The 9,975-nt window shown below is 51.2% G+C and overlaps 1 protein-coding gene across 1 annotated transcript in view; it reads right to left on the bottom strand.

The window, feature by feature from the left end:
* CCM2 (CCM2 scaffold protein) overlaps nt 1–9,975 on the bottom strand; it is a 56,804-nt gene that overhangs the window by 6,023 nt on the left and 40,806 nt on the right. The window contains exons 4-6 of the mRNA XM_007447022.1: nt 4,957–5,040; nt 4,147–4,330; nt 606–742 (exon numbers count right to left, since the gene is read on the bottom strand). Coding sequence (XP_007447084.1) covers nt 606–742; nt 4,147–4,330; nt 4,957–5,040 — 405 coding nt within the window. The remainder of the gene's footprint in view (nt 1–605; nt 743–4,146; nt 4,331–4,956; nt 5,041–9,975) is intronic.

Genomic DNA, 9,975 nt, shown 5'->3' with positions numbered 1-9,975 from the left:
TTCCTGACACCGCACAAGTGTTTCATGCGTGTGCCGTTAACGCAGGGTCCCATCTGGGGCGGCTCTGCCCCTGGGACACGGGACAGTGTCTGCAGGAGCTTCCAGTGGGGACAGGCCAGTGAGGTGGCCCCCTGAGGAAGAACTTCCCAGCTGGAAGGTGGGCAGGGCTGGGTAGGAGGGATGCTGATCACAGGCTACCTAAGGTGGGGCGGCCCTGCTTTGGTCTCACAAATGTGAAAGCTTAACAGAAGGGTATCAAGGGGCTCCCTGAGGCTGGTGGCTCTTGGGTGGCCAAGGTGGGGCCCCAAGCCCCAACTCCCCACTCCCAAGCATCTTCCCCAAGGGCACAGCTTGGGGTACAGACCATGGCCCCCGTCAGCATGGGGGAAGGGGGGGTGAGGCCCACCAAGAGAAGAACAAACCAGCAGACTGGGAGCCGGTGGGACCTGGGTCAGGTGGTATGCAGGGCTGGATCAGGATATAGGCGGGGCTGGCTCTGGTGTGGGTGGAGCCTGGGCAAGCTGTAGGTGGGGCTGGGTCAGGAATATGGGGGGGATGGGCAGGCCATGGGCAGGGCCTAGGTACCAGCTGCCAACCCTGCTCACCTTGCTCTCCACGGCCAGGATCACCAGGCAGCATGCCTCCACAGGCCCCACTCCACTCTCCGACAGGGAGCCTGCGGTGAGGCCTCTGGAACTTTCTGCACACAAACTCTGGCTGGGGGAGATGCCGGGGTCCTGGGCTGGAAAGTCAACACCGTGGCAGGTTAGGGCAGGTGTGGGAGCTCAACAGCAGGCTCTGGGCAGCCCCTACCTGACTCAGGTGGGAACAGGCCGAGCCAGGCACACCCCCATCGTCACTTTCCCTTCACAAGAGCACCCTCCCATACTCACTCCCCTGCCACTGCCCACTCAAAGCCATCACCTTACACGACCTTCCAGCATCTTTGCCAAAGACAGTGTGAATATCTTAGGCTGAGATATGAAACTGCTAATATTCAGCTGCTTTTGATCTACACAAAAGAAAGCATTCACAGGGTTCTAGTGACAAGGTTAATACACGATCCTGACAAGAGATGGGGAAACGAGGCACAGGGGGCACAGCACCAGGCCCGAGGGTGCGTGAGGGGCAGAAGCCAGGTAGGGATCTAGATGTGAGAGCCCCCGCCTGCGTTCCTAACACTACACACCGGCTCCTCACACATAAGGCCTTGTGGGACGCGAGTGGGAGGGGGCCTGGGGCCCAGGGAAGCTTCTACAAGAACAGGGCTCCAGGCCTGCCGAGCCGCTGCTCACACACACCTGGGAGCAGGAAGTGGAGCTCCCCTGATGCCAGGGTAGCTCAGCACAAGCCCACACAGGAGGAGACCACCCGAAGCTCAGACACGGCTGAGAGACGGGAACCCAACCAGGAACAGCCATGCTTGGGGTGGATGGGCCTGCAAAGACCAGGGCTCTGAGGGGCAGGGCTGGCCGCACCCTGTGTGGAGGCTGAGCCCCATGAATCCCACGGTTAGACCCCGGACTGCACCGTCCCACAGACCCACGGGCCATAGGTGCTGAGCGCTACCCGAAGTGGAAACTACCCACAAGGTCTCAGTTAGGCCAAAGAAGACTGCGTGAGCGCTCACTGGCGACTGTTACCCTGACCTCGCTGACGTGATGTCTGGACATAAAGAGCTAAATGAAATACATTAGTAACGTTGATTTCACTTGTTCCGTTTTACGTTTTTAGAACATTTTTAGTAGCTTTGTGGCTCGCACCCGTGGCTGCTCTCAAGGAAGCAGGCATGTGGCTCCAAAGCCACGCAAAGCAAGCCCACTTCCAGTCCCCCAGCTGCATCCAGCCACAGTCCTACAGGCTGTCCCCACAGGTCCCGGCTCAGATCCACTGTCCACTCTCCTACATCCACAGAAACATCCTTTAACGAGATGTCTCCATGCCCTCCGAGCTCTGCCTGCCACACGGAACCTCCTGCAGCCAGACCTGACCCCTACCCCTGACCCCATGTTGTCCCAAATGCCAGCAGAGCCCTGGCTGAAGGAGGCACACAGACAGCCTGAGGGTAGTAGGCACTTAGTGTTAGCTACCACTGCCGGCACCTGTGCTGAGGACGGCCACGTGCATCACTTCACACACAGCGCACCTGATGGGCACAGGAGCCTCTGAGAGACCAGGAGGCCCCCGGTCTGGAGGCTTCCCTTCAGGGCCATCTGCTAGAATGAGGAGGCCGCTCCAGGACACGGAATTCATTCTCTTCCTTTAACTTGAAAGCTCTCAAAGCCCTGGGCCCTGGTTTTCATCTTTTGGGAAGTTTCTCCTATGGAGCTCATCCCCTCTCTTAGCAATAACTCGGTCACTTGTTTTCCTAGCACTCTGCTCAATGGTTAACGCTGAGAAATGTCCTGGACACAAGAAACCCAGGGGCCGGCTCCCCTCCCACCGGCCCAAACGCCGGTAGGCCCGCAGCCAGAGTGCTCTCCTCATTGCTCGGTCCCTAGGGAGGCCCCAGACCTCGGGCCTCCTAGGGCACAGTCCCCTGGCATGGCACGGCAGCTACCACGGCGCTGGGCAGCGCTGGTGGACGCAGTTACACAGCCAGTTCCTCAACCAGTCAACCCACCCACCGGGTGACCATCTGCTCCCAGTCAGTCCAGCAGCAGCAGTGGAAGTAAACAGAATCCTCCTGACAGGTTTACTGTGGAGATTAAACGAGATCATTCATGTCACATGCTTTCTACTAGTTTGAGCCACCTTCAATTGTCATTTTTGTAGATTAAAATGCAGTTTCACGTTGTTCAACCTAAAATAATGCCTGTCATTAAATGGTAGCTGCTCGCTGAACACAATACGGGGAAATGAGGAACAAGCAGAGCACAGAGGGGTCCTCGCTCCAAAGTGCAGCATGACAGAGCAGGGGTGTGTGTGAGTGTGCGTCTGAACTAGCGAGTATGAATGAGAGTGTGTGAGTGTGTGGGACCCGTGTGAGTCCATGCGAGTGAGTGCGAGGATGTACATGGGTGTTACAAGCATGTGTGGGGAGTGTGAGTGTGTGCGTGTATGCTGTGTGTGACGCTGCGGAGGGGACGCTAAGCCACAGCCACACAGAGGAGAGGGGCTGTAGGAATCCCGGCAGCCACCTGCACAAACCGCTCCAGTTACCTGTGCACATGGGCCCGCAGCATCCCCACCGGATTCCCGGGCCCAGGGCCCTTGCACGGGAACCTCCCTGAAGCTCGAGGAGTCAGTAATGAGAAAGCTCACCAGGGCCCTGGCTCTTAAAAAGCCCTCGGACCCCTGTGAACTAACGACCTCAAGCAGAAATACAACTCTGCACTGCCGGAAGCACAGCGTGCGACCCAGGCCGGTCCAGCGGGCCACCCTCACACCCCGCCACCGGCCCTTGGGAAATGAGCAGCTCCGGGGCTCAACCAAGCCACCACCAGTGCCTAAAGGAGCCCAGGACGGTGTCCATGCTGCAGCGACAACCTGAGAACTGCCCGTCGGGAAGGGGACAGCATGTGTGAAACTGTGATTCCTCTCCTCATTTCTCGGGGACTTAGGCCAGGGCTCTGGACCTGCCGGGCAGCCTGTCCGGCAGTGCCAAGTAAGGCGGCGCTACACCCTCATCGCCAGGTGAGAGGAGTGGGCTGGGCGAGGGGAGCTGACGGCTGTTTTAAGGTTCTCTCTGATTCTCCTACACGGACACACTGAGACCGTCTCACAGATAGCTCCTTGCTGGTCTGGTCTCATCTTTGCTCCCCCCCGCTTTGGGAAGACTGCCTGGCCAAAGGCAGGGGCCGAACGTTGGCTGGGCTGAGCTGAGGCCCACCCTCACCCTGTGGGGCCACCTGCACCCAGGGCTCTATCAGGCCTGGGTGCCAGAGGCCACGTCAGCATCCCGGACGGGGGCCGCGCTGAGTGACAGTGGCTGAGCTCAGCACCTGTTCCTCACAGCCTCCTGAGTCACTGCCCTTCTCTGGACAGAAGGCTTCTCTCAGGCACAGTGGGCAGCAGTGGCTGACCCACCGCTGTAGAAACTGTCTCCAGAGAGAGCTCCATGAAATCCACGGACTCACTCCTCAGGACAGAGGCGTGGTCAGCATCTGCCAAGGACCCTCCTGACCCCACTCCCCAGGTCCATACCTGTCTTTAGGACCACCAGGTGTGAGGCGTCATCCCGCACGTAGGACACGGCGGCGATGTCATGGATGGGGACCCTGAGGATGGTGTCCTCCCCGTCCCTCCAGGCCAGCTTGACGTTGTAGGCAGACAGGCTGATGACAGCGTCATGCTCCTGGGTCAGGTGTCCGGGGAGCTGGTGTGCTCTCTGGAAGGAACCACACGGCATCAGAAACACAAGGCCTGGCCACGGGCTCCCCTGGGACCCCGCACCATGTGGGTGCACGCAGCCCACACAGCCAGTGCTGACTCATGAGCAGAGTGCAGCCATGCTCGCCCCCAGGGCACTGCTGTGTTCAAACCACGTAGGGGGGGTCCTTCTGGAACCGCCCTTAGACTCAGACCTGTGGCGTGTGGTTTGGATATCTCAAAAATGTGAATTGTGAAACTGCCCAGAACCACCAGGAGCAAGTCCGGAGAATAAAGTTCATGTTCAGACTGAGGAACAGTCTTGATAGCCAAGGGCCAAGTGCACCCTTAACATGATGGGACTGGGTCGTCCCTCACGGCCATGAAGGCCCAAGGTCAGAGGGCCAAGAGCTGGTGTCAGAGAACAAGGGTCAGAGCTTGGGGTTAGGAGGTGGAGCAAATTGAGGGTCAGAGGTCAGGGCTGGGAGGTGGAGCAAATTGAGGGTGAGAGGTTGGGTTAGGAGGTGGAGCAGGTGGCGGTCAGAGGTCGGGTTAGGAGGTGGAGCAAACTGAGGGTCAGAGGTCAGGGCTGGGAGGTGGAGCGGGCTGAGGGTTAGGAGGATAAAGTCAGGCAGATGGGGTTACCTTTGCATTGTCTATGTAATGCAGGATTTCAGTCCTACTGGAGGGATTCAGGTATCCTGGGATGGATGTTAACTGACCTAAGTACTGAAAGAAAGTGGAGAGAGAAAGTGCCATGAGAAAGGGAAGATGAGGCAACACCACCACGGGCCAGCAGAGCACTGCAAGAGCCTCGCGCATCCCCACCACCAGGCCCCTTGGCTGCAGTCCCGGCTCGCGGTGGGGAACTCCTCAAGGCGGCGTGCTCCAAATTTTTAGCAAAATCTCTACCGGCTGAGGAGAACACTCCCACACTTCCCACCAGACTGCATCAATGCTGTCATCAAAGTCCTGTAAAGGATACCTCAAAATTAGTTTGGTGGAATCTGGATTCTAAAAGGACAGACAAGGGACTTCCCTGGTGGGCCAGTGGTTAAGACTTCAGGCTTCCACTGCAGGGGGCCCTGGTTCAATCTCTGATAGGGGAACTAAGATCCCACAAGGTGCACGGTGTGACCAAAAGATAAAAATAAAGATGAAAAATAAAAGGACAGACAAGGATGGCTTGTGTTTCCGGGTCATGGTTGGAAACTGAAAACAATGGTTCTGCACAACCTGCTAAAAGTAAACGTGTTAAGTCACGCAGGGCCAGGCAGGAAGGCCTCTTTACCTCAGCTCCTTTTACCTGAATCACCATACCCAGCTTTCAACAAAAAATTATAAGGCATGGTAATAGGCAAAGAACACTGAACATACAGGGCAAGCATCAGAAGCAGACTCAGATATGGCAGAGATTCTGGAATTATCAGACCAGGAATTTAAAACAACTATGTTTAACACGCTAAGGGCTCTAATAAAGTGAACATGATGCAAGAACTGATCGGCGATGTCAGCAAAGAGATGGAAATTCTAAGGAAAAAATTCAATGGGAAATATTAAAAACCAAAAACATTACAACAGAAATGAAGAAAGCTTTTGATTCGTTCACCAGTAGATGGACACAGCTTGGAGATATGTCAGTAAAAACTCCCCAAACTGAAAAGGAAATCGAAAAAAAGAAAACAAGGGAAAAAACAACAAAAAAAAGGAATAGAATATCCAACAACAGAAAATTACAAAAGGTATAACAAATGTGTAGTGGGACTACCAGGAAAAGAAGGGGAGAAAGAAACACAAGAATTACTTGAAGCAATAATGGCTAAGAACTTCCTCAATGTCAGATACCAAACCACAGACCCAGGAAGCTCAGAGGACATCAAGCAGGATAAACAGCAAAACAAAAAACAAAACCAAAAACTACACCTAGACATATCATATTCAAATTGCAAAAAAATCAAAGACCAAGAGAAAACCTTGAAGTAAGCAACAGGAAAACACCAAATAGCACCTTTCCTACAGAGAAGAAGGGGTAATGACGCTACCAAACTTCTCTTCAGAAACCATGCAAGCAAGAGAAGAGTGAAACAGTGCTGAAAGAAAAACCCACCAACCTACAATTCTACATCTGGTGAAACCGCCCTTCAAAAGTGAAGGAGAAATAAAGTCTTTCTCAGACAAACAAAAATTGGGAGATTTCATGATTACCTGGCAGGAAATGTTAAGAGAATTTATTCAAAGAGAAGGAAAATGATTTGGTCAGAAATTGACCTACATCAAGGAAAAAACATGAGAGAAGAAATAAATGAAGGTAAAATAATACCTTCTACTTTACTTATTGTAATTGATCTAACAGATAACAGTTTGTTCAAAAGAAAAAGAGCAAGATGTACTGGGTAATTAATTTGGTTATAAGGTACATGCACTACCTGTGAAGCAATGTAGCGTTATTTGAAAACGGATTAAGATTAGTTGTAAATGTAAATTGCAAACCCTAGGGCAACCACTAAAAATATTTATAAAGAAGTATAATTGAGGGCCTCAGGGTTCAAGATGGCGGAGTAGAAGGACATGCGCTCACTCCCTCTTGTGAGAGCACCGGAATCACAACTAACTGCTGAAAAATCATCGACAGGAAGACACTGGAACTCACCAAACAAGATACCCCACATCCAAAGACAAAGGAGAAACTGCAATGGGATGGTAGGAAGGGCGCAATCACAATAAAATCAAATCCCATAACCGCTGGGTGGGTGAGTCACAAACTGGAGAACACTTATGCCACAGAAGACCACCCACTGGAGTGAAGGTTCTGAGCTCCACGTCAGGCTTCCCAACCTGGGGATCCAGCAATGGGAGGTGGAATTCCCAGAGAATCAGACTTTGAAGGCTAGCGGAATTTGATTGCAGGACTTCGACAGGACTGGGGGAATCAGAGACTCCACTCTTGGAGGGCACACACAAAGTAGTGTGCGCACTGGGACCCAGGGGAAGGAGGAGTGACCCCATAGGAGACTGGACCAGACCTACCTGCCAGTGTTGGAGGGTCTCCTGCAGAGGCAGGGGGTAGCTGTGGCTCACTGCAGGGACAAGGACACTGGCAGCAGAAGTTCTGGGAAGTGCTCCTTGGCATGAGCCCTCCCAGGGTCCGCCATTAGCCCCACCAAAGAGTCTGTAGGCGCCAGTGCTGGGTCACCTCAGGCCAAACAACCAACAGGGAGGGAACTCAGACCCGCCTATCAGCAGACAAGTGGATTAAAGTTTTACTGAGCTCTGCCCACCAGAGCAACACCCAACTCTACCCACCACCAGCCCCTCACATCAGGAAACTTGCACAAGCCTCTTAGACAGCCTCATCCACCAGAGGGCAGACAGCAGAAGCAAGAAGAACTACAATTCTGCAGCCTGTGGAACGAAAACCACATTCACAGAAAGATAGACAAAATCAAAATGTAGAGGACTACGTACCAGACGAAGAAACAAGATAAAACCCCATAAAAACAACTAAATGAAGTGGAGATAGGCAACCTTCCAGAAAAAGAATTCAGAATAATGATAGCGAAGATGATCCAGGACCTCAGAAAAAGAATGGAGGCAAAGATCGAGAAGATGCAAGAAATGTTTAACAAAGATCTAGAAGGATTAAAGAACAAACAAACAGATATGGAGAACACAATAACTGAAATGAAAAATACACTAGAAGGAATCAATAGCAGAATAACTGAGGCGGAAGAACAGATAAGTGACCTGGAAGACAGAATGGTGGAATTCACTGCCATGGAAGATAACAAAGAAAAAAGAATGAAAAGAAATGAAGACAGCCTAAGAGACCTCTGGGACAACACTAAATGCACCAACATTCCCATTATAGGGTCCCAGGAGAAGGAGAGAGAGAGTAAGGACCCGAGAAAATATTTGAAGAGATTATAGTTGAAAACTTCCCTAACATGGGAAAGGAAATAGCCACCCAAGTCCAGGAAGCACACAGAGTCCCAGGCAGGAAAAACCCAAGGACAAACATGCCGAAATACATAGTAATCAAGTTGACAAAAATTAAAGACAAAGAAAAATTATTAAAAACAACAAGGGAAAAACAACAAATAACATACAAGGGAACTCCCATAAGTTTAACAGCTGATTTCTCAGCAGAAACTCTACAAGCCAGAAAGGAGTGGCATGATATATTTAAAGTGATGAAAGGGAAGAACCTACAACCAATATTACTCTACCCAGCAAGGATCTCATTCAGATTCAACGGAGAAATCAAAAGCTTTACAGACAAGCAAAAGCTAAGAGAATTCAGCACCAACAAACCAGCTCTACAACAAATGCTAAAGGAACTTCTCTGAGTGGGAAACACAAGAGAAGAAAAGGACCTAGAAAAATAAACCCATAACAATTAGGAAAATGGTGATAGGAACATACATATCAATAATTACCTTAAATGTGAATGGATTAAATGCTCCAACCAAAAGACACAGGCTCGCTGAATGGATACAAACACAAAACCCATATATATGCTGTCTACAAGAGACCCACTTCAGACCTAGGGATACATACAGACTGAAAGTGAGGGGATGTAAAAAGATATTCCATGCAAATGGAAATCAAAAAAAAGCTGGAGTAGCAATGCTCATGTCAGATAAAATAGACTTTAAAATAAAGAATGTTACAAGAGACAAGGAAGGGGCTTCCCTGGTGGCGCAGTGGTTGGGAGTCCACCTGCCGATGCAGGGGACGTGGGTTCGTGCCCCGGTCCGGGAGAATCCTGCATGCCGCGGAGCGGCTGGGCCCGTAGGCCATGGCCACTGGGCCTGCGCGCCTGGAGCCTGCGTGTCCGGAGCCTGTGCTCCGCAACAGGAGAGGCCACAACAGTGAGAGGCCCACGTACTGCAAAAAAAAAAAAAAGAGAGACAAGGACGGACACTACATAATGATCAAGGGATCAATCCAAGAAGAAGATATAACAATTATAAATATATATGCACACAACACAGGAGCACCTCAATACATAAGTCAAATGCTAACAGCTATAAAAGAGGAAATCGACAGTAACACAGTAATAGTGGGGGACTTTAACACCTCACTTACGCCAATGGAAAGATCATCCAGACAGAAAATTAATAAGGAAACACAAGCTTTAAATGACACAGTAGATCAGACAGATTTAATTGATATTTATAGGACATTCCATCCAAAAACAGTAGATTACACTTTCTTCTCAAGTGCACACGGAACATTCTCCAAGACAGATCACATCTTGGGTCACAAATCAAGCCTCAGTAAATTTAGGAAAACTGAAATCATATCAAGCATCTTTTCCGACCACAACGCTATGAGATTAGAAATCAATTACAGGGGAAAAATCGTAAAGAACACAAACACATGGAGGCTAAACAATACATTATTAAATAACAAAGACATCACTGAAGAAATCCAAGAGGAAACCAAAAAATACCTAGAGACAAATTACAATGAAAACATGACGATCGGGCTTCCCTGGCGGCGCAGTGGTTGCGAGTCCGCCTGCCGATGCAGGGGACACGGGTTCGTGCCCCGGATCCAGGAGGATCCCACATGCCGCGGAGAGGCTGGGCCCGTGAGCCATGGCTGCTGAGCCTGTGCGTCTGGAGCCTGTGCTCCGCAATGGGGGAGGCCACAGCAATG

Source organism: Lipotes vexillifer, unplaced genomic scaffold, assembly GCF_000442215.2.
Source record: "Lipotes vexillifer unplaced genomic scaffold, Lipotes_vexillifer_v1.1 scaffold1359, whole genome shotgun sequence".
NCBI lineage: Eukaryota > Metazoa > Chordata > Mammalia > Artiodactyla > Lipotidae > Lipotes > Lipotes vexillifer.
Note: the sequence above shows the minus strand (reverse complement) of the source record. Positions and strands in the feature narration are given on the sequence as shown.